Genomic DNA, 25,309 nt, shown 5'->3' with positions numbered 1-25,309 from the left:
CCCCAACCTCTCCTTATCAATCCTGCCGAGCATCTCACCCTCAGCCTCTTGTTCCCCACCCTTACCATCACCTGTGCCACCATTTATGTCAGCCCTCGCACCCCCATCCCGTACCGTTTCCTGGCCCACATTGACCGCACCTTCTCCACCTACGTGATTGCCGCCGACCTCAATATCCACAGCCGTGATCCTGCCAACCTCCAGAGGTGGCATCAGTTTCTCACCACTCTCCAGGGAGACCTGGTTCCCCTGCCTCAACACACCCGACCCGAATCCAACACCACTCCTGATGTGGTCCTTGCCTCTCCCAACCTCCTTGGGCGCATCACCGCAGATGTCCTTGACCTCATTGGCAGTGACCATGCTCCTGTTCTCCTCACTATCTCTAATGGTCGCCATCCCCGCAACGCTCCTCACCCTGATGTCCCTCCTAAACTTGTCCATGATTACTCCCGTGCCAACTGGGATGCCTACCAGGACTCCATTCACACCCAGGTTGATGGCCACGACCTTACCCTCCATTCTCCTGATGACATCTCTCACACTGCTGCCTTCCTGCACCAGACCTTGTCTGACGCCGTCGCCACCCGTATCCCCACCAAAGCCATCCACCCTCACCGCCCCACCCTGCCTCCACAGGTCGTCCTTCTCCTTCGAGAGTCCCGCCACCTCTACCGCTCTTTTCTCCGCACTCGTGACCGGGATACGCTTACCCGCCACCGGCAAGTACAACGACACATCCGCAACCTGCTTGTTGTGAAGAAACGCCATGCCTGGCGCCGGACATGTACACAACTCAACACCACACTCCCCATAAACTCTTCCAAGTATTGGTCTGCTTTCCACCGCCTTACTGGGAACCGCCCCACCCCCCAGTACCCTCTCCTCCTTAATGACCGTCCCTTTCCTGACAACCTCAGTAAGGCCAACCACTTTGCCTCCTACCTCTGATGTTTTTTCCTTCCCAGATGATCCCCACTTTGACTATTCCCTCTTCCCTGATGTCATGGACCGTACGAATACCTCTGTTCCTCCCCTTGCTTCTAGCTTCCAGTACTTGGGCCACACCCCACCATCTGCACTTAACACTCCCATCGCTACACAGGACATCAGCCTCACACTCCGCACTAAACACAACACTGCTCCCGGCCACGACTGCATTACCTACCGCCACCTCAAACACTGCCCTCCCTCCTTCCTTTCCATCCTTGCCACCCTCTACAATGTCATCCTTGCCACTGGCTTCTATCCTCACCTGTGGAAAACCTCCCGTATCCTGATGTTCTCCAAACCCAACAAGCCTCCATCTGATGCCTCTTCCTATCGTCCTATCTGTCTCACATCGGTGTTCAGCAAGCTCTTGGAATCCATCCTTTCACGGGACATCCATCTCCACCTCCACCAAAACCACCTCCTCCCAAACACCCAATGTGGCTTTCGACCTTCCTTCTCTGCTGATGACCAACTCCTCCACCTCACTCACCTCCTCTCCCTCCAGCTTAACTCCCGTCGCTCCGCCATTTTTGTCTCACTTTGACCTCTAAAAGGCCTACGACCGTGTCTGGCATCCCGGTCTCCTGTTTAAACTCCAAACCTACGCCCTTCCTATCAACTACATCCGTCTGGTGGCCTCCTTCCTCTCCCACCACCCCTCCTATGTTACCATCCATCATGCCAATTCCCACACCTTCTACCCCTCTGCAGGTGTGCCCCAGGGCTCTCCCCTCTCCCCTCTCCTCTACCTCCTGTACACGGCGGATATGCCCCAACCCCCCCCTCCAGTACACCTCTTGCAATATGCTGATGACACCGCATTCCTCGCCCTCGCTCCTACCCTCCAACGGTCCCAACGCCTTCTCCAGAATCACCTTGACCTTTTTGCTGCATGGTGTAACCAGTGGCTCCTGAAACGCAATCCTTCCAAGACCCAGGCTGTCGCTAGGTGTGAATTTTATGTCTTTTGCGAACAGAATCCAGACTGTCGCCGTGTTTTTTAATTGTCTGTCTATTGTTTTACTTGTCTGCTTCGTATGTATTTTATTAGCATCATCATCCGTCTGTTCTTTGTTTTAAGTTCCACGATTTCTTTTCGCCATGTTACTCTTCAAGTCTCCGATTTTATCGCCTGTTTTTATTATTTATTCTCTTCATCTTTCTCACAAAGTCTGTAGGCTGAAGAGCGGCATACTAAGCTGCTGCGAGCCCGCCCCCCTTCAGGGGGAATTGAAATTCAATAAAGAAAAAAAAATTCTCGCGAGTTACTGTTTAAATGCAGAGTGTTTTTCAGTCGCATAGGTTTTACACTCGCCTTCCATGCCGTCTATTTCCTCTTTGCTATACAGCTCTTCTGATACGAATTATGGAGGTAAAAAAGATCTCCACGTGCCGATTAACACTAGAAAGTTTTCAAAATCCGCACTCGGTTATGATGCGAATTAAGGCTGGACATATTTCAGTGACAGTCATTTCAAATTTAAATTCTTTTACTTTGCATGTAACTTATCGTAAATGATATACGAGTGGCACAAAACGATGAATTTTGGATTGTTGTTGAAAGGGGGGCTGCAAACGCGGTAATATACAAGTGAAAGCGTGTTTTTCGAGTATATTTTGGCGGTGTCAACTTTGAAGGGCCACAGATGGTAAACCACAATCACGTTAAAAATTTACTTTCCACAGTTTAAAGATAACCCGCAAATATTCCCAACAGACGTACGCTCTTACCCGCAGCACAGTTACTACTGGGGATATCCGCACTCGCGCAGACCTGTTACTATAAGTAGTGTTGGTTTCGAGTGAAAGCTGTGTGAGGATTATTAGCGCACAGATAAAAAAAATTAAAATAGGCAGCGTCTATAGTTTCCACTCGTTCACTTTGTTCGCTCTAGTATATACTAGTATTTAGAGGGACCGATGACCTAGCAGTTAGATGACGGCTATCATTCATTTATTTCACTGTTGCGATTTCAGCTCTACAGCCATTTTCAAGTACAAAGGGAAAGGTTTTGTAGGGTAATGCTTCTTAAATTGTTTACCAAATGTTACCACACTATGCTTTGCATTTCGTTATCCGTATCTTATATTGGTTTCAGTTTTCACATTGCACACAAAAATGCCTCTACAGCCAAAATTACGATAGTGAAGTGAATAAACAGTTTAAAAAAGTCCAAACCGCAGCAAAGATTTCATTTAAAAATTGTATGATACGATTCTTGTACAGGAAGGGCTGCCACATTATATCAGAATATAAGATCGACAAATTGAGATAGGATAGAATGCTTAGGGCTCTTTATTAATTCTTACTCGTACCTAATTTATTGATTTACCTGAACTTAAAATCCACTTCCGTAACCTTTCTTTATCTTTGACGGGAAATCTGAACACTGTTAGTTCAGGATTTGTCCGTCTTCTCCTTCCACAGTTGATACACTCGCAGGCCCTCGGCATCACGACTCGATCCACTACCACCGGTATGTCAGAAACAGCTGTACTTCACAGTCGCCAAATGGTGGAAAGCTGCACGCGTTCGGCCGATGTTGCCACATATTTCACAGAACTGAGTGAGTGCCATCTAGTGGTTGGTGCCACAAGTAAGGGTGGGACGCTGTTGCCGCGTGGTGGCCGTTCCCTGACAAGGGTTGCCTGCTAGACCAAGCGACCGGGCAATCTGTTTCTTACGTCATCTGGGGTGTTACGATGCTCGAACTCTAAACGTCTGGCAACTACACACAGATGTATCAGATAATTAGGTGCGGAAAACTTCTCTTGCGACTTTCGTGGAATTGCCACAGCAGTGACTCTTCCTACTTCCACGTTATGTTGTTTTAATAGCCTACTAAAGATGTACAAAACTTGAAGTAAATCCGTGCTTCCACTGTTGTGGCCTCCCTTGTTAGCCACATTTCTAACACTGCTAAAAACGATCGCTATAGCGCCGGTTCATCACAGACAAAAACGAGAATCACAGGAAAACAAGAAGGCACGTTTTATGTGGGGGCAAGTAATGTACGAGGTCTGTCTGAAAAGTATTCGACCCTTGATTTTTTCCCCCCCGCAAAATAGGGACAATAGCGCGGCGCCACTGTACACAGTAAAGGAAGAGAGACCTTTATGCGCATGCGTGAATTTTGTCCCCGCTTTCCAGCACGTCAGTCGCTGACAGTCGCTGAGTTGAGGTTCTACACAATGTGTTCGTCGGATTACCGATTCTCTCAAGATGACTGAACGTGTTGAGCAAACATACTGCATCAAATTTTGTTGAAAGCTTGCTGATTCTCAAAGCGAAACAATTCACAAGATTTAGAAGGTGTTTCGAGAAGGTGCAATGGGTTCGACACAAATTAAGGAGTGGTTCAAACCGATTCAAAAATGGCCGCCCGACACTGGAGAGCGACCAGCGTTCTGTCAGTCCCCACGCTGCTCGGAGTGCAGCTGTTGTTGAGAGGGTGCAACATTTGGTGGTGGCAGATCGTCGGTTGAGCGTGCACGAGAGGTTGGAGTGGGTAAAGATTCTGCACATGCAATTTTGCGTCATTATTTGAACTTTCACTGAGTGGCTGCGAAAGTCGTGCCCAAGTTGTTGTCTCTGGAAGAAAAAGTTCTCCGTTTTGACGTTGCACAGGACCTTCTGCACACCACCAGCACTTATCCTGGGTTCCTGAACACCGTGATAACTGGAGGTGAGTCACGGGTGTCGGGGTACGACCCAGAAACAAGAAGATAGTCGTCGCGATGGAAGCATCCCGAGTCTCCGAGGCCGAAGAAAGTGCGGCAGGTGCGAGGATAATGCTGACTGTCTTCTTTGATGTCCGTGGAATTGTGCATCACGAATACACACCGGAAGGACAAACAGTGACAAAGGAGTACTATCGAGATGTTCTCTGGCGACTCCGTGACGCAGTTCGGCGCAAGAGGCCAGCCGTGTGGACTGTGAAAAACTAGCGACTGCATCTCGACGACGCCCCCAGACATTCATCCCACTTGATCCAAAATTTCTTGACGAATCATGGAATTACAGCCGTTCGCCAACCTCCATACTTTCCACACATGGCTCCTTGCGACTTCTGGTTGTTTCCAAAATTGAAGGCGCCACTGAAAGGACCCTGTTCTGAGAGTAGAGAAGAGATAATGTGGAACACGACGACTGAGCTGAACACCATTCCAAAAGAAGACTTCCAGAGGTGTTTCTGGCAGTGGAAGGATCGGTGGGCTAAGTGTGTGCAAGCACAAGGGGCCTAGAATGAGATTTTCACTCTGCAACGGAGTGTGCGCTGATATGAAACTTCCTGGCAGATTAAAACTGTGTGCCCGACCGAGACTCGAACTCGGGACCTTTGCCTTTCGCGGGCAAGTGCTCTACCAACTGAGCTACCGAAGCACGACTCACGCCCGGTACTCACAGCTTTACTTCTGCCAGTACCTCGTCTCCTACCTTCCAAACTTTACAGAAGCTCTCCTGCGAACCTTGCAGAACTAGCACTCCTGAAAGAAAGGATATTGCGGAGACATGGCTTAGCCACAGCCTGGGGGATGTTTCCAGAATCAGATTTTCACTCTGCAGCGGAGTGTGCAGTGTGCTCAGTTGGTAGAGCACTTGCCCGCAAAAGGCAAAGGTCCCGAGTTCGAGTCTCGGTCGGCCACACAGTTTTAATCTTCCAGGAAGTTTCACAAAGGGCCTAGTTTGAAGGGGATTAGGGTCCCAACCCCGTCAGGTATTCGAAACTTTTTTTATGGCCATAGGTCAGATACTTTCTAGACAGGCCTTGTGTATTAAGAAGGAAAGGGGGGGCATGTGAAAACAGTGTTAGATGGGTAAAAACAGTCTTAGATGGGTGTGGAGAAGGGAAGAGGAGACGGGGGAAGATGAGATATCAAATCCCAGAATGTTTTCAGACAGTCTGCAGAAGAAATGGAGACACAAAGGACCTGCTAACATAACAGAAAACTGGTGATATGTGGAGTGCTAACTCAGGTTCTTACAGGTTGCTCTTATTTTGTATACAAATATCATAGTTAAGTTGACCTGCTCTGCATACTGTATTTATGCCATGTGATTATTGTTGCAGCAAATGATGGAGCAATTATTCTGTGCATTGCAGGATCTTATCCACAGATGAGAAACAGAAGCTGGGAGTGCGTCTGGCAGAGGCAGCAAAACGTGGAAGTGTGTTGGAGATACGGAAGCTGCAGGCCGTGGGTGCACCACCTGATGGGAGGGACGCTCTCGGGAACACTGCACTGCACTGTGCAGTGCTAAACAAGCAAGTGCAAGTTGTCAAGTGCCTTCTCGATGCTGGAGCTGACGTCAGAGCCACCGACTCGTGTCTGCAGACACCTCTGCACACCGCCGCATCGATATTTGACCAGAAGGTTATGTGTATTCTCATAGCGGCATCAGCACCTCTAGACGCTAAGGATCGTTGGGGCAAGACACCGCTCCACTGGGCTGCAGAATCGAATGTACAAGCTGTGAAGACACTGCTGATGGCTGGTGCTAGCACGGACATAAAGAATTACAATGGGAGGGTACCTGCAAAGGTAGCAACCGCAGAAACAAAACCAATGTTTAAGTAATAGCAAATCTCATATATTGATCAACTTTCATTCCTTTAGTTGTATGGCTCTAAATTTTACAATAAACCATTTTTGAAGATGTTCTGCTTCAGGTACTACATTCCAACTGATATGACCCACATAGTTAGGGTATTCACAAAACATGTGCACTATCAAGTAAATATAAATTCCGACATTAACATTTTTCAAATGGGAAAACTCTCAAAATTGTGCGGCACTACAAGGACAATTTAACATTAAATATTTTATTTCAGTGACGTCAGCACATTCACACAGAATTTCGTGCCCCATGACACATGAGTGCATTAAATATACATGCAATGTTAGATATAGTTGAGATGAAAATTAGGCAAGTTGGTGCAGGGGGTACTAACAATCTGCAATTGCTTGCTGATGATGCTGTGGTGTATCGTAAGGTGTCAAAGCTGAGTGACTGTAGGAAGATACGAGACAACTTGGACAATATTTCCAGTTAGTGTGATGAAAGGTAGCTAGCCCTAAATGTGGAAAACTGTAAGTTAATGAGGTTGAATATGGGGAGTAAACCTGTAATGTTTGGATACGGTATTACTACTGTCCTGCTTGACACAACTCGTTTAAGTACCTGGGCATAACGTTGCAAAGCGATATGAGATGGAACGACCATGTGGGAACTGTGGTAGGGAAGGCAAATGGTCGACTTAAGTTTATTGGGAGAATTTCAGGAAAGAGTGGTTCAGCTGTGTCGGAGACGGCGTATAGGACACTGGTGTGACCTGTCCTTGGGTGCTGCTCCAGCGTTTGGGGTCTGTGTCGGGTTGGACTGAAGGAAGGCATCAAAGCAATTCAGAGGCAGACTGCTAGATTTGTTACTGGCAGGGTTGAACAAAACACAAGTGTTAGGGAGACGCTTAGGGAACTCAGATGGGAATCCATGGAGGAGAGGTGATGTTCTTTTCAAGAAACAAAGCTGACAACCAAACGATTCTACTGCTGCCAACATACATTGTGCTTAAGGACCACAAAGAGAAATTAGGGCTCATACAGAGGCATATAGTAAGTCAAAATTTTTCCCTCGCTCTGACGTTACGACTAATGATGGAAGCAAGGCTAAAGAAAAATGAAGAAACTTTCATAGGATTTGTCAACCTGGAAAGAGCGTTCGACAATATAAAATGGTGCAAGCTGTTCGAGATTCTGAAAAAAGTAGGGGTAAACTATAGGGAGAGACGGGTCATATACAATATGTACAACAACTGAGAGGGAATAATAAGAGTGGACGATCAAGAACGAAGTGCTCGTATTAAGAAGGGTGTAAGACAAGGCTGTAGACTTTCGCCCCTACTCTTCAATCTGTACATCGAGGAAGCAATGATGGAAATAAAAGAAAGGTTCAGGAGTGGAATTAAAATACAAGGTGAAAGGATGTCAATGATACGATTCGCTGATGACATTGCTATCCTGAGTGAAAGTGAAGAAGAATTAAATGATCTGCTGAACGGAATGAACAGTCTAATGAGTACACAGTATGGTTTGAGAGTAAATTGGAGAAAGACGAAGGTAATGAGAAGTAGTAGAAATGAGAACAGCAAGAAACTTAACATCAGGATTGATGGTCACGAAGTCAATGAAGTTAAGGAATTCTGCTACCTAGGCAATGATGGACGGAGCAAGGAGGACTTCAAAAGCAGACTCGCTATGGCAAAAAAGGCATTTCTGGCCAAGAGAAGTCTACTAATATCAAATACCGGCCTTAATTTGAGGAAGAAATTTCTGAGGATGTACGTCTGGAGTACAGCATTGTATGGTAGTGAAACATGGACTCTGGGAAAACCGGAACAGAAGAGAATCGAAGCATTTCAGATGTGGTGCTACAGACGAATGTTGAAAATTACGTGGACTGATAAGGTAAGGAATGAGGAGGTTCTACGCAGAATCGGAGAGGAAAGGAATATGTGGAAAACACTGATAAGGAGAAGGGACAGGATGATAGGACATCTGCTAAGACATGAGGCAATGACTTCCATGGTACTAGAGGGAGCGGTAGAGGGCAAAAACTGTAGAGGAAGACAGAGATTGGAATACGTCAAGCAAATAATTGAGGACGTAGGTTGCAAGTAGCACAGGAAAGGAATTCGTGGCGGGCCGTCAGTCGTAGACTGATGACAAAAAAAAAATCTCTTTTCCAGAGTTATGGCATATTACCTCCACTATTTGCTGGATTCCTGAGATACACTGGAAACTGGTGGATGGCAGCAGTGCATCTTCCATTCCGAAACAGCTTAAAACTGTGCTGGGAACGTATGCTGGCCTCAGTAGGGACGTTACACCACGGTGTTGTCGGTCACGGTGGCAGCAACTGGTTCCTGCAGGTTGCCACCTAAACAGGAACACTTGGTGATACCCAGTTTGAGCGCCCTGGCTAGTGTAAACTATTGTGCCCCACATGAGGTGTTACAAATTCAGCTTTTTTAAACCTACAGCTATAAAGCAACAGTGCATAGGTACCAATACATGTATAACCAAATAGGGAAACTGAAAACATTAAATACTAGACATATCAGTACATAAACCGCATTTATTTTAAATTTTCTGTGTTTTATTCGTTCGAATAGTTCAATTACATGGCTAAAATTTAAATTAATTTTTTTCAGTTGATGACATTACAAGGTTGCTTGACATTTCCTGGCTCATAGTCGATCTCTGATACGTCTTTATTAGTTTTAATTTGGGAAAACGTCTTTCACAAGTACCATTTCACATAGCGATTGTTAAAAAAATAGTGTCACAACAACGCTAATTAAACACAGATCTTACAATTTATCATCCAGCTTCAAAGTTCTAAAATTGTCCATGCAATAATTTTCTCTCCCGTATACAGTTCTCCAAACAAAAAAGTGGCGGCTAATAAGATCTACTTCAGTAATCGTAGCTGAAGCATTCATCTCCAAATGTTTTTAAGATAATTGCTGAACACTTCCAACAATGAATTCAGCTTTTTCCTGCATCCAATAGTAGAGGGTGCTTATAAATAAACTATTGCTGCTTAAGGCAGTGTATACGGGAAACTATTAACCATATGAGTTCTCAATTTTATAGGAATAACGTTCAGACAGGACAGCAGGAACTGTGTTCCTTGTGTGGTAGTGTCCTGACTTACTGTTAAGCGCTGGTACTGGTACACGAAGGGAAATGGATAGGTTAAAGTTAGATATAGTGGGAATTAGTGAAGTTCGGTGGCAGGAGGAACAAGACGTTTGATCAGGTGAATACAGGGTTATAAATACAAAATCAAATAGGGGTAATGCAGGAGTAGGTTTAATAATGAATAAAAAAAATAGGAGTGCGGGTAAGCTACTACAAACACATAGTGAACGTATTATTGTGGCCAAGATATACATGAAGCCCACGCCTACAACTGTAGTACAAGTTTTTATGCCAACTAGCTCTGCAGATGATGAAGAAATAGAGGAACTGTATGATGAGATAAAAGAAATTATTCAGGTATTGAAGGAAGACGAAAATTTAACAGTCATGGGTGACTGGAATTCGTGAGTAGGAAATGGGAGAGAAGGAAACATAGTAGGTGAATATGGATTGGGGGACAGAAATGAAAGAGGAAGCCATCTGGTACAATTTTGCACAGAGCATAAATTAATCATAGCTAACACTTGGTTCAAGAATCATGAAAGAAGGTTGCATATATGGAAGAACCCTGGAGATACTAAAAGGTATCAGATAGATTACATAATGGTAAGACAGAGATTTAGGAACCAGATTTTAAATTGTAAGACATTTCCAGGTGCAGATGTGGACTCTGACCACAATCTATTGGTTATGAACTGTAGATTAAAACCGAAGAAACTGCAAAAAGGTAGAAATTTAATGAGACCTTGATAAACTGACTAAACTAGAGTTTGTAGAGAGTTTCAGGGAGAGCATAAGAGAACAAATGACAGGAATGGGGGAAAGAAATACAGTAGAAGAAGAATGGGTAGCTCTGAGGGATGAAGTAGTGAAGGCAGCAGACGATCACGTAGGTAAAAAGACGAGGGCTGGTAGAAATCCTTGGGTAACAGAAGAAATATTGAATTCAATTGATGAAAGGAGATAATATAAAAATGCAGTAAATGAAGCAGGCAAAAAGGAAAACAAACCTCTCAAAAATTAGATCGACAGGAAGTGCAGGGATGGCTAAGCAGGGATGGCTAGAGGACAAATGTAGGGATGTAGAGGCTTATCTCACTAGGAGTAAGATAGATACTGCCTACAGGAAAATTAAAGAGAACCACTTGTATGAATATCAAGACCGTAGATGGAAACCCAGTTCTAAGCAAAGAAGGGATAGCAGAAAGGTGGAAGGAGTATATAGAGGGTCTATACAAGGGTGATGTACTTGAGGACAATATTATGGAAATGGAAGAGGATGTAGATGAAGATGAAATGGGAGATACGATACAGCGTGAAGAGTTTGACAGAACGCTGAAAGACCTGAGTCGAAACAAGGCTCCGAGAGTAGACAACATTCCATTAGAACTACTGACGGCCTTGGGAGAGCCAGTCCTAACAAAACTCTACCATCTGGTGAGCAAGATGTATGAGACAGGTGAAATACCCTCAGACTTCAAGAAGAATGTAATAATTCCAATCCCAAAGAAAGCAGGTGTTGACAGATGTGAAAATTACCGAACTACAGTTTAATAAGTCACAGCTGCAAAAATACTAACGCGAATTCTTTATAGACGAATGGAAAAACTGGTAGAATTCGACCTCGGGGAAGATCAGTTTGGATTCCGTAGAAATGTTGGAACACGTGAGGCAATACTAACCTTACTAGTTATCTTAGAAGAAAGATTAAGAAAAGGAAAACCTACATTTCTAGCAATTGTAGACCTAGAGAAAGTTTTGACAATGTTGACTGGAATACTCTATTTCAAATTCTGAAGGTGGCAGGGGTAAAATACAGGGAGCGAAAGGCTATTTACAATTTGTACAGAAACCAGATGTCAGTTGAGGGGCATGAAAGGGAAGCAGTGGTTGGGAAGGGAGTGAGACGGGGTTGTAGCCTCTCCCCGATGTTATTCTATCTGTATATTGAGCAAGTAGTAAAGGAAACAAAAGAAAAATTCGGGGGTAGGTATTAAAATCCATGGAGAAGAAATAAAAGCTTTGAGGGGCGCCGATGACATTGTAATTCTGTCGGAGACAGCAAAGGACTTGGAAGAGCAGTTGAACGGAATGGATAGGGTCTTGAAAGGAGGATATAAGATGAACATCAACAAAAGCAAAACGAGGATAATGGAATGTAGTCGAATTAATTATGTTGATGCTGAGGGAATTACATTAACCCCTTACCGCATAATGTGCCAGATATGGCACATACCACTTTTCTCTTTGTCAATCTCATATCTGAGAATATATTTCCAAACTGCATGTTGGGACAGATATGGCACACAGTCAAGAGCAGCTGTGCAAGTAGTGTATGCCATCTGTTGGGAGAGTAAGGAATTACGTGTTATGAATCTTTGCTTTGTGTTGCTAGCTGTTTACATCCAAGTTTGGTCACACAAACAGTTGCAATCAGGTACAGTAAACGATTGATTTCAGTGTTTATATTATTTGCAGAGGAAAAAGGACATCTGTGGACAGTTATAAAGAGGTAAGTTTATATATTTGTTCATTAGAATACACATAATACTGAAAAATAGGTCTGTGACGGATATGGCACAACATGCAGTCCGGTCCAATCGAGTACGTGGTTGCATTTTACCTAAGGAGGCAGCAACGAAGATGAATGGTCGAGGCAGCATGGAGGAAAAGATAGCAACAGTAGACGATGTGCAACTGTCAGTAGTCTCCTGGTTTGATAATAAGTAGTCAACACTTTGTCAACTTACGTTGGATGCAAACCAGAAGGCGAGATCAAGAGGCTTTTCAGGGAGGAAAAAGAATATAAAATGGTACCTTGTCCACACTCTGTGATGATCTACAATGACTACATGGGGGGTGTCGATCTATTAGATTCTATGCTAGGATATTATAGAATTCAAATCAGATCAAAGAAATGGTACTTGAAGATATTCTTTCATCTAGTTGACTTGGCTTGTGTGAACAGCTGGCTGTTATGGAGAAGAAGAAATACGGACTACATTCCCCTTGTTGATTTCAAGGTCGCAGTTGCAGAGGCCCTCTCTAAAATTGGGAAATCGTTATCCAAGAAACGTGGTAGGCCAAGCAATGAAATACAAAAACAGCTTGACAGCAAGAAGAAGACAGGCCCTACAGCAGATCTTCCACAGTGTCAGGTGCGACTGGATGGGATACATCACATGCCTATCTGGCTGGAAAACTGTGGTCGTTGCAAGTATCCAGAATGCAAGGGAAAATCCTATATAGCGTGTATGAAGTGCAGTACAACATTGTGCTTGAATAAGAAGAGAAATTGCTTCATCAAGTTTCATAATGAATAGAGAAAAATGGAAACAGAATGTGTGTTATTTTCTCAAAATATGTGTATTGTAATGAATAGAAAATGTAATTGTTTTACATAAATACAGTTCTGCTAGTCCATGTACGTATCTTACTGTGTATTTTCCACATTGTGCATCATCAATCCCAAAACTGGTATCACATGGTATTAGTCGTTACTGCATGCTGTCCCATATATGGCACAAACCCTTAATGCTAAAATAACCGCCCCTACATAAGATTTAGAATTTTTTAAGCATTTTTTATGAAATCAGAACATCGAACATAACATGTAACATTTTTTTCAGAAAAATAAAAAAATCATGCAGTAAGGGGTTAAGAAATGAGACACTTAAAGTAGTAAAGTAGTTTTGCTATTTGGGGAGCAAAATAACTGATGATGGTCGAAGTAGAGAGGATATAAAATGTAGACTGGCAGTGGCAAGGAAAGCGTTTCTGAAGAAGAGGAATTTGTTAACATCGAGTATTGATTTAAGTGTCAGGAAGTCGTTTCTGAAAGTATTTGTATGGAGTGTGGCCATGTATGGAAGTGAGACGTGGACGATAAATAGTTTGGACAGGAAGAGAATAGAAGCTTTCGAAATGTGGTGCTACAGAAGAATGCTGAAGATTAGATGGGTAGATTACGTAACTTATGAGGAGGTATTGAATTGAATAGTGGAAAAGAGGAGTTTGTGGCACAACTTGACTAGAAGAAGGGACCAGTTGGTAGGACATGTTCTGAGGCATCAAGGATCACAAGTTTAGCATTGGAGGGTAAAAATCGTATAGGGAGACAAAGAGATGAATACATTAAGCAGATTCAGCAGGATGTAGGTTGTTGTAAGTACTGGGAGATGAAGAAGCTTGCAGAGGATAGAGTAGCATGGAGAGCTGCATCAAACCAGTCTCAGGACTGAAGACGACAACAACAGTTACTGGTACAGTGACATAGGGTTCAGCCACAAGCATAGTGTGCCTTATAGCTGCAGACAGCTACTTCATTGTGGCTCAGCTGCCGGAGACTGTGGTCATGTGTGTGCGAGTTGCGATTGCGTGAGTGAGTGTATCTATTTTTGACAAAGGCCTTGTTGGCCATAAGCTTATTTTGTGACAGTCGTTTTATTGTGCCTATCTGCGTCTCAGCATATCCGCTGTATGTTGAGTAGCAACTATCCGTTTCACAATATTGTTACTTTCCAGTCTGGATTTTCCATTGTTCAAGTCAGCTCCAGTACGATGTAACTTTACACTGTTATAAATAAGCCAACACGTCTGAAACATGTCTGAGCAGGACCTTTGAGATCATCCAGCTGTGGACCAGTATGACACAATTCCACAGGGTTGCAAATAGCCTGATAGGTCTTACCTGCATTGTGACGCGAAGGAGCCAGTATGCCGAGGCAGTCGGCATATTGATGCATCATCTCAAGTCTGGGTCAGTGCGGCAGAAATCCATACTTTTACCAATAGCGCAACAGGTCTGAACTGGATCTTGATGCCATAGAACTGCTTTATTGTGCCCTAGTCGCCATCGTGTATTCAAAGTCGGGCATCTTGAATTCTGATGTCATAGTTAGGCTGCTGCCCATGTACCAAGTCAGCCAGCTTGACAATGCACAATTTTTCATTTCCTTCCAATTTATTCTTACAAGGGAACCTCCCCATCGCACCCGTTTCAGATTTAGTTATAAGTTGGCACAGTGGATAGGCCTCGAAAAACTGGACACAGATCAGTCGAGAAAACAGGAAAAAGTTGTGTGGAACTATGAAAAAATAAGCAAAATATACAAACTGAGTAGTCCATGTGCAAGATTGGCAACGTCAAGGATAGTGTGAGCTCAGGAGCGCCGTGGTCCCGTGGTTAGCGTGAGCAGCTGCGGAACGAGAGGTCCTTGGTTCGAGTCTTCCCTCGAGTGAAAAGTTTACTTTCTTTATTTTCGCAAAGTTATGATCTGTCCGTTCGTTCATTGACGTCAATGCTCATTGTGTTAAGTTTAGTGTCTGTGTTTTGTGACCGCACCGCAAAACCGTGCGATTAGTAGACGAAAGGACGTGCCTCTCCTATGGGCACCGAAAACATTTGACCGCAAGGTCATAGGTCAAACGATTCCTCTACAGGAAAACACGTCTGATATATTCTATACGACACTGGTGACGGCATGTGCGTCACATGACATGAATATGTTGTCGACCCACCTAACTTCTACACTTGGCGAATGGGTAAAAAGATTCTTCTACCTTCCGATGTTTGTTTAGGTGTAGCGTCCCCATACTAGGGTGCAGTTACCTCGCATCGGACGGTCGGATGGACAGATAATAATTGTCCGAAAATAAAAAATTAAACTTTCCACTAGAGGGAAGACTCGAAGCAAGGACCTCTGGTTCTGCAGCTGCTCACGCTAACCACGGGACCACGGCGCTCCTGAGCTCACACGTTGCCTATCTTCCACATGGACTACTCAGTTTGTATATTTTGATTTTTTTTTTTTCATATTTCCACACAACTTCTTCCTGTTTCCTCGATTAATCTGTGTTCAGTTTTTCACGGCCTATCCACTGTGCCAACGTATAATTAAATCTGAGGGGGGTGCGATGGGGAGGTGAGGTTCCCTTGTTAGGATAATAGCACTAAATCCATAAGAAACACACTAGTTGAATTTCCCACCAAAATTTTGAATTTCCCTCCTAAACTTGAACTCCTGCAGTTTTATACGTAATGCAGTTGGTCTTTGTCAGAAGGAAGCAGTGGAGGGGAGGCAATGGGCGTAGGTGTGACAATGGGAGTGGGGTGGGCGTGGGCGTGGGCATGGGTGTGGTGCTGTGGATGAGGGTGGTTTTGCTGGTGGAGGTGGGGGTTGGGGTATGGGTACGGGGTGGGGAAGACCCATGACTCATAGATGATGTCATCAGTGATGTCAATACACTAGAAAAGCATGCCAGAACGCTCTTTATGTCTACTGTGACCTACTGGGAGTGAAATTTGTCAGTCCTTGATACTCCTGCCTGTGTTGGGTGGCAATCCATGACACTTACGTGAATGAAATCAATGGGATGAGACGGGCCATACTCATTGCCATGCCACATCTGAACTGTCCCATGTGACTAGCGCCCTAGACGACGGACGAACTGATTTCTGGGTAATGTAGGATTCCAAACCACGTTGCTGTTGTTGTGGTCTTCAGTCAAGAGACTGGTCTGATGCAGCTCTCTATGCTACTCTATCCTGTGCAAGCTTCTTCATCTCCCAGTACCTACTGCAGCCTACATCGTCCTGAATGTGTTTAGTGTATTCATCTCTTGGCCTCCCTCTACGATTTTTACCCTCCACACAGCACTCCAATACGAAATTGGTGATCCCTTGATGCCTCAGAACATGTCCTACCAACCGGTCCCTTCTTCTAGTCAAGTTGTGCCACAAACTTCTCTTCTCCCCAATCCTATTCAATACTTCCTCATTAGTTATGTGATCTACCCATCTAATCTTCAGCATTCTTCTGTAGCACCACATTTCGAAAGCTTCTACTCTCTTCTTGTCCAAACTATTTATCGTCCATGTTTCACTTCCATACATGGCTACGCTCCATACAAATACTTTCAGAAACGACTTCCTGACACTTAAATCTATACTAGATGTTAACAAATTTCTCTTCTTCAGAAACGCTTTCCTTGCCATTGCCAGTCTACATTTTATATCCTCTCTACTTCGAGCATCATCAGTTATTTTGCTCCCCAAATAGCAAAACTCCTTTACTACTTTAAGTGTCTCATTTCCTAATGTAATGCCCTCAGCATCACCCGACTTAATTCGACTACCTTCCATTATCCTCGTTTTGCTTTTGTTGATGTTCATCTTATATCCTCCTTTCAAGACACTGTCCATTCCGTTCAACTGCTCTTTCAAGTCCTTTGCTGTCTCTGACAGAATTACAATGTCATCGGCAAACCTCAGAGTTTTTATTTCTTCTCCATGGATTTTAATACCTACTCCAAATTTGTCTTTGGTTTCCTTTACTGCTTGCTCAATATAAAGATTGAATAACATCGGGGACAGGTTACAACCCTGTCTCACTCCCTTCCCAACCACTGCTTCCCTTTCATGCCTGTCCACTCTTATAACTGCCATCTGGTTTCTGTACAAACGTAGGTTTGCCTTTCCTTAATCTAGCTTCTAAGATAAGTGATAAGGTCAGTATTGCCTCACGTGTTCCAACATTTCTATGGGATCCAAACTGATCTTTCCTGAGGTCGGCTTCTACCCGTTTTTCCATTCGTCTGTAAAGAATTCGCGTTAGTATTTTGCATCCATGACTTATTAAACTGATTGTTCGGTAATTTTCACATCTGTCAACACTTGCTTTCTTTGGGATTTGAATTATTATATTGTTCTTGGAGGGTATTTCGCCTGTCTCATACATGTTGCTCACCAGAGGGTAGAGTTTTGTCAGGACTGGCTCTCCCAAGGGCGTCAGAAGTTCTAATGGAATGTTGTCTACTCGCGGGTCCTTGTTTCGACTCAGGTCTTTCAGTTACATACCTCTAATCATGAAACAGTCTGGTTTGCACCAAGAAAAGTACCCACATACATTGCAATGATGATGATGCCTGGCTAACTGCTGACTTGTCTGCATGGCGACCATTGTTGCCATTTCCCTTGACATGACAGCAGAGAAAATCGCGCCAGCAGCGCGCGATAGTCAAAAAATTTCGGTAATGTCACATTTATAAACATAGCGAGCAGAAGGACACTCATACATTGACATCGTGTGATGTATGGTTTGCAACTGGAATTTTTTCACTTTGTTGACATGAATGTATGGAGCCAACGGTAACCTGTTGGTGACACCGACTGTTTGCATAAGTAGAAGCTTAAATTAGATCGTGGCGCCAGTTAGAGAGTACAAAACTTGCGCCTGGCCACTAGCTGCAGTAGTTAATATATTGTGCAATAGCAATGTGAGTATTGCTAAGGCACAATGAAAGCGCTGTCGATTTTGCATGGAACTGGTTTCAGTAGTCGATGGGCAGGACTAATGCTGAGTGTTTTGAGAGTTTGTCTGCAGTTTTCGGACTTAGTATTGAGAATTTCCATATGCCGCTGAGCAGCTGGTTAGGTTATCGGACTACTCTCTGAATTCCTTGCAGAGTTTCATTAGAATTCCTAACTACGGAAGTTTTGGTAGTTTATTATGGACTGTAGTGAATTATTTGATAGTGGTCGCCGGACTGTGTGGCCGAGCGGTTCTAGTCGCTTCAGTCTGGAACTGCGTGACCGCTACGGTCGCAGGTTCGAATCCTGCCTCGGTCATGGATGTGTGTGATGTCCTCAGGTTAGTTAGGTTTAAGTAGTTCTAAGTTCTGGGGGACTGATGACCTCAGATGTTAAATCCCATAGTCCTCAGCGCCATTTGAACCATTTGATAGTGGTCATTAAGAAAGGGGGTATCAAGAATAGTTAACTGTTGAGGCGGTAATGTATGACGAAAGAGGTGTGAAAATAACTGATTGTTAGTGATGAACGATTTTAAGCAAGTGTAGTATCAGAACATGAACAACACTTCCACGGCTTAATTGGCTGCCTTACGGAACCATCTAAGTGTCGTCTAAAGTAGGGTGGGAGGCGGTTTAGATTGGAAGATAACAGATCAAGTGGTGAAATATTATCTTTGCTGTAGTGAGTGATTGGCGATAACGGGTAGTGATCTTTGTTTTATTTTATTCTCTTGTTTCATCCAGGCCAAGTAGATAGTAATGGTCGTGTTATAGATACTTCGCAAGTCCATGTGCTGTAAGTGAAACGTAAAATAAAACGATTTATTTTATTTATACCTGAAATCTTGCGTTTTCACTTCGTTATTGTACAATGCCTGAAATGCCCATATTTAGTGAAAGGAAACAGAACGATGTGATCTATTCGTCTTCTAAAGAAAATGAAGGATAAAATTAAAGATTGCTGCGAGATACGTTTTCAGTAATTTTATTTTAAAGAAAATATTTGGAAAGAGACTTTGTAATAAATACGAAAGAAACTAACAGCCCTAGATATGATTCGGTTTGCAGACACATAATTTACTGCCAGGCTAACTGCGACGATAATCAGATGACATTTCACGATATAATCACCGCTGCTACGGCACTCTCATAGTGGTATGAAAATTTTCTTTGTTGTTATGTTTGAAATCTCTGCAGGAGGAAATAGTTTTTAATATCCACTTACATAGTAGATGTATGGTAAACGGTAATTTTAGCTGTAAGGCTAACTAAACGAATATTCGCTGTATTGTTGTTGTGGTCTTCAGTCCTGAGACTGGTTAGATGCAGCTCTCCATGCTTATCTATCCTGTGCAAGCTCCTTCATCTCCCAGTACCTACTGCAACCTACATCCTTCTGAACCTGCTGAGTGTATTCATCTCTTGGTCTCCCTCTACGATTTTTACCTTGCACATTGCCCTCCAATGCAAAATTTGTGATCCCTTGATGCCTCAGGACATGTCCTACCAACCGATCCCTTCTTCTAGTCAAGTTGTGCCACAGACTTCTCTTCTCCCCAATTCTATTCAGTACCTCCTCATTAGTTACGTGATCTACCCACCTAATCTTCAACATTCTTCTGTAGCACCACATTTCGAAAGCTTCTTGTCCAAACTATTTATTGTCCATGTTTCACTTCCATACATGGCTACACTCCATACAAATAAGGCAGAATTAATCTGTAACAGTTTCACAGGGCTGGGAAATTCGTGGCCATCGTTTGTCGCCAACGGTCTCGCCACAGTGGTAAAACCAGTTCCCATCAGAACACTCAAGAAATGCTGCCACTTGAATGGGTGACTGTCCAAGTCTTTCGAGTGCTGTTGGAAAGTGTGATGCACTCAGCCCTTGTTAAGGCCAAGTGAGGGTCTACCTGACTGAAAAGTAGCGGTTGCAACCACGAAAACTGACAATGGTCGAGCTATCGCTGTACTGACCACATTCCCCTCCATATCTGCATCCAGTGATGCCTATTTTCTGAGGATGACATGGCGGTCGGTTGGTACCACTGGGCCTTCCGAGGCGTCTTCAGATGGACTTTAGTTTCAGTTTATTACTCGAACTCGCATAGGATGTGCACTTAATGCGAGCTCTGAATATAAAAATTAATGGGAGCCCTTGTTTGGTATTTATGTCAACATATTCCTTCAATGAGCAACGGTGCAGATGGTACTAGCAAGTTCCATCCCCAACATAATATGGACGTTCATGTAGTGCAGAATATCACCGCTTGTTTCCCATCACTGACAACAGCTTTGGTATGGAAACACTCGGTGCTGTGGACACTATGGGCACAGTGACAAGTCAACGTGAGCATCGTGCAGATTTCGGTGTATGCCATTTCTAGCTTCAGAATATATATCTCACCATTATCCACAATGACACTATTAACCTTTTTCTTGAATAGAGAGATTTCCTCATAGGGTATCCAGGAGAACCCTCCAAATAGTAGACTTTGTTGAATGGCATACCCATAGAGGTTGTACATGCAAATAAAGGATGTAACTTAGGTTATAAGATGGCTTCTACTCCTCACTCATCTGCAGGTTATTCGCCCCAGTATACCTGTGCGTACACTGGCAAAGTTCCACATACAGATGATGGTTCAGATGGCTCTGAGCACTATGGGACTTAACTACTTAGGTCATCAGTCCCCCTAGGACTTAGAACTACTTAAACCTAACTAACCTAAGGACATCACACACAGCCATGCCCGAGGCAGGATTTGAACCTGCGACCGTAGCAGTCGCGCGGTTCCAGACTGTAGCGCCTAGAACCGCTCGGCCACGACCGCCGGCAGTTCCACATACATCACGCATTTGAAGAGAGCAGCACGTCAACATCGATCAATAGTTCAGTGCTGCCATATGTTCTTAAAAATGCATCACATGAAAGCCCTGGCAAGGCGAAATAGAAGGCGCGGTACAAATGGCATGTGTCAAGGCATACTCTACGCAATTTCTCGGAAATGTCTTGTCAGCAGGCGTGCATCGGTGTTTATGTACCATCTAGCATACTTTCCTAAATATTGCAATCTCAAGTTAAACGGTTTTAGGCAGAATTGCAGCTACTCGTGGCTGTGCAAAGGCGGCGCTATGTTACACAGCTTCCGCCAGTGTTCTTACGTACGGGAGTACATTTCAGTGCAGTTGCACGTGCTGTTCATAATGTTCGAAGAGAAGAGGAGTTTACCAACACTTTAAGACTTACTGTGTACCATGACCAATACCCACGTGTTAGGTTCCACTGTCAGCTGTGTTCAAAGAATACCATACGTATTGTAGTAACACGTCTTTTGCAGGTGCTCATGCAGAGTCTAGTAATTATCATGCTGTGCACCATAACAGAAGGCGGTGAGAAAAGTTTTTATTCCACCTGCGCAGGGCTCGTGAGAGCCTTCCAGAACATGCACAAGCTCCAGGCAGCCCTGCCTACAGTTCTGCATGCGTTAAGTGAAGATAGAGGTGTGTAGTTGTATCAAGACGTTACTAGTCTCTGGCGTGCATATTAAAAATATGATAAAATACACATTACCGGTAAATAATAGAAACTATAGACAGACTGACGATGTTTTGCATTAGTCCCCCGTGTGAAACATAGCTTACTCGATTATCCACATGTGTAGCAAAAACCCTATGAGTAAAGTCTCCATACAGCAACACTTTCGGACATAACCTCTAAAAAAATGTGTTCATAATATTACACTGTGTGTGTGTGTGTGTGTGTGTGTGTGTGTGTGCAAGGTATATGGTATAAAAACTTCGGTAAACGCCGATAAATAGTACTAGGAGCTAATGTAAGTCATTTACTTAAAATATATGCTACCTGTGTAAGCTTCTCATTATTTCATATGTATAATTAGTGTAAATATGCGGTCCATGTGTATCGCTATTGAAATCGTACTGCTTTACATTGCACCCAATTTTTTTTTACGATTCCATGTGTATATCATTCGTAATTCACATTTATCAGAGGAGAATACCACACCATTCAGAATCCAAATAAATATCATTAACGTTTCCTCACACACGCACAGAACTGATGGGAGTATGGGAATTTCGCTTCTTCACCATCTCTCTCTCTCTCTCTCTCTCTCTCTCTCTCTCTTTCTTCTTCTATCTACATATCTTGAGCACAGATCTGTGTGTCATTTTGGGAGCAGATGGTACTTTGAGTCGAATAGTTTTCTTCCTTGGGACAAACTTGCAGCTTTCTAAGAGAGTATGCAAGAGATTGTAGTTTTCGATGACAGTAACAAAGAGATCTCAAGATATTTTGTTCTAGTACTCATGTCACAAAAATTTCAGCCATTTCCTATGTACAAATACAGCTATCCTGTATGACCATGATGTGTCTGGATTTTACAATGTGGTTTAACATTTTTTTAAAACATGTCAGCAGTTTTTTCGATTTTTATTTTTTCCATTACATATGTAAATGAACAAGTGTAGATATGCTCTCATTGCTCCCATTACAAGGTCTGGGTCGATATTTTTACCATAAAACTGCTATGATGAGTATTTAGAAACTATACCTCTTCCAAATGGCAACATGCATAACACTAATTGACAAAACCAATGCACATAAATGGACAGCTGTGAGGTTAGCATGTTGCCTCTATTCTGACGTAGACACACAACTCAGCTACACCGTTTTGTGTGTCTCAAAGGAGGATCTGACCACGTTGTGTATGGAATATTGTTCACGGTGGATCTTCAACGTGAATATTGCTCAGGGTGGACTCTCCATGCGCTACATTCAGGAACACTGTTCAGGGTGGACACACCTGCACGAAGTCCAGGATAATGGCTGGGATGGATGTATCTGCGCAAATTTCAGGACGATATTCCACTCGTGCATAAATTTGGGGATAAAATTTGGATCCAGGAGATAAGGCATAGGCATGGGAAATAATGTAACTGAGCTGTGTGTGTTCACAAAAGCATAACTTCAACACTCAACCCTTACACCATCCATGTATGTACATGTGTTTTAGTATTGACTTTGGCACGTAAAAGGGATAACCTCAAGTGTAAATCAATTATTATGATAAGTTAGGTTGCTTTACGCAAATTAGGTTGCTAGGACATGTTCTGAGGCTTCAGGGGATCACAAATTTAGCATTGGAGGGCAGTGTGGAGGGTAAAAATCGTAGGGGGAGACCAAGAAATGAATACAATAAGCAGATTCAGAATGGTGTAGGCTGCAGTAAGTACTGAGAGATGATGAAGCTTGCACAGGATAGAGTAGCATGGAGAGCTGCATCAAACCAGTCTCAGGACTGAAGACCACAACAACAACAACGCCCAATTTCATTTTCAAGGGCTAAAAACTTCCCAAAAGGTAATTTGGCATTTAGGTTTAGAGGGAATATCTTCGAAACGATGAAATACGAAAATAGTTTTAATATTAAAGTTTACATGTAATTAATATTATCGAAAATTGTATAATTACAGCAAAAGAAACTGGTATAGGCATGCGTATCCAAATACAGAGATGGCTATGTAAACAGGCAGGATAGGCCACTGCTGACGGCAACGCCTATATAAGACAACAAGTGTCTGGCGCAGTTGTTAGATCGGCTACTGCTGCTACAGTGTCAAGATTTAAGTGAGTCTGAACGTGGTGTTGTAGTCGGTGCACGAGCGGTGGGACACAGCATCTCCGAGATAGCATCAAGTCGGGATTTTCGGTACGACCGTTTCACTAGTGATCCGTGAAAATCAGGAATCCGGTAATACATCAAATCTCCGACATCGCTGCGACCGGAAAAAGAACCTGCAAGAATGGGGACGACGACGCCTGAATAGAAACGTTCAACATGACAAAAGTGCCACATTCTGCAACCCTTGTGCGTATTTGGGAACATTGAAACGTGCTGTTCAGTAGAAATCTCCAACCCCTCCTACTCTCACGGATTTATGGACAGCCCTGCAGGATTCGTGGTGTCGGTTCCCTTTAGCATTACTTCAGACATTCCTCGTCGTGTTGCAGCACTTCTGCATTCTCATCGGGACCCTACACGATATTATAGAGCGCGCCATTTACGACGGCGGCCGAGTTTAGGTTCGTTCTGCGCATCTGATGTCACAAAACACAGTCAGCCAATGGACAGAGAACGACGTTGCCAGAGCTCGACTGCAGTGCAGAGCACGGACGAGTGTCTTCAGTTTTAGAAACGTTCAGTCACAAATAAAGTAATTGAACAAAAGCAATGTCTTGATAGCAGACTTTCTATAAAAGAAAGTTTGGAAAAAGCATTCTTTATACCAATTGCTTCATATTCTATTAATTAATTAAACCAAACAAGCAATAAGCTTCCTAATTCAGGCGATAGCAAGGAAATTCATTCTCACTAACTGCTTTTTCGCAATAAAGAACAGTGGTAATTGTTTATTTCCTATTGTACTTCGACGAAACGTGAGTAATTCATAGTCATACCGACAGTATGTGTGGGTATTTTGCGTGATATTTCAGAGACCTCCAGCAGTTCCGTCGAAGGACGAGCTGTGTTAGCGTAATGGTTAAGGTGTTTAGCTGCTAAAGGAAAGGTTCTGAGTTCAAATCTCCTTCGGCACCCAGTATTTCCTTTATTTAAAAACAATATCGAACTGTCTAACTTCATGAATTTTATTCATTTGAACGCGATGTTTTGAAATTTCTAGTGTTTTGTCTCTTCATTATAATCATAATAAGTTTTCGGTTTTCTAATTTTGTCCTCCAGTATTTCTTTTCACAGCAATTAAAAACAATGAAGAGGCACACATACAATATCCATGTTATCTGCTTTGTTTGTATATTATCTCTTCCGCAGTTGCTGTCTTACTATTCATATTAAGGTATATTCTTTTGCGACAGTATTAAAAGTATTATTTAGAGCAGAATTTCGGCTCGTTCGTTGGCGAGCTACTTGATTGTCTGACGCAACTATTTGCTTCCCTGCTTTGGCAACATCATATTCCATGTTTTCGTCGACTGATCTATGTTTTGGCAAGTATTTGCTGTCCGTTGTGACAAACACGAATTGTTTGCGGACTGCACCTCACTGACAATATATTTTAGTTTCTATGTTTTATTACGTCCACAATTCAGTTTTGTTTACTTTGCCAACTTTGTTTTTTAGAAAAAAGCGGAATGACTCTGGTGTAAATAAAGGTTTTAATACAGTCGCTGTTTATGTTATATAGGGTGTTCATTTTAACTGGGGACATTCTAATCTCTTGAAAACGACACACAAAGCCAAAAGAAATCCTAATG

General features: G+C 43.2%; 2 protein-coding genes across 4 annotated transcripts in view; one reads left to right on the top strand and one right to left on the bottom strand.

The window, feature by feature from the left end:
• LOC126213536 (speckle-type POZ protein-like) overlaps nt 1-6,652 on the top strand; it is a 59,162-nt gene extending 52,510 nt beyond the window's left edge. Inside the window, exon 3 of the mRNA XM_049941381.1 lies at nt 6,099-6,652. Within this exon, the coding sequence (XP_049797338.1) occupies nt 6,099-6,573 (475 nt within the window). The 3' untranslated portion in view covers nt 6,574-6,652. The remainder of the gene's footprint in view (nt 1-6,098) is intronic.
• LOC126213537 (speckle-type POZ protein-like) overlaps nt 1-25,309 on the bottom strand; it is a 679,117-nt gene that overhangs the window by 222,205 nt on the left and 431,603 nt on the right. The window lies entirely within an intron of this gene.

The sequence above is a fragment of the Schistocerca nitens genome, chromosome 11 (assembly GCF_023898315.1).
Source record: "Schistocerca nitens isolate TAMUIC-IGC-003100 chromosome 11, iqSchNite1.1, whole genome shotgun sequence".
Taxonomy (NCBI): domain Eukaryota; kingdom Metazoa; phylum Arthropoda; class Insecta; order Orthoptera; family Acrididae; genus Schistocerca; species Schistocerca nitens.
The sequence above is the reverse complement of the archived record's forward strand: the minus strand, read 5'-3'. Positions and strand labels throughout refer to the sequence as shown.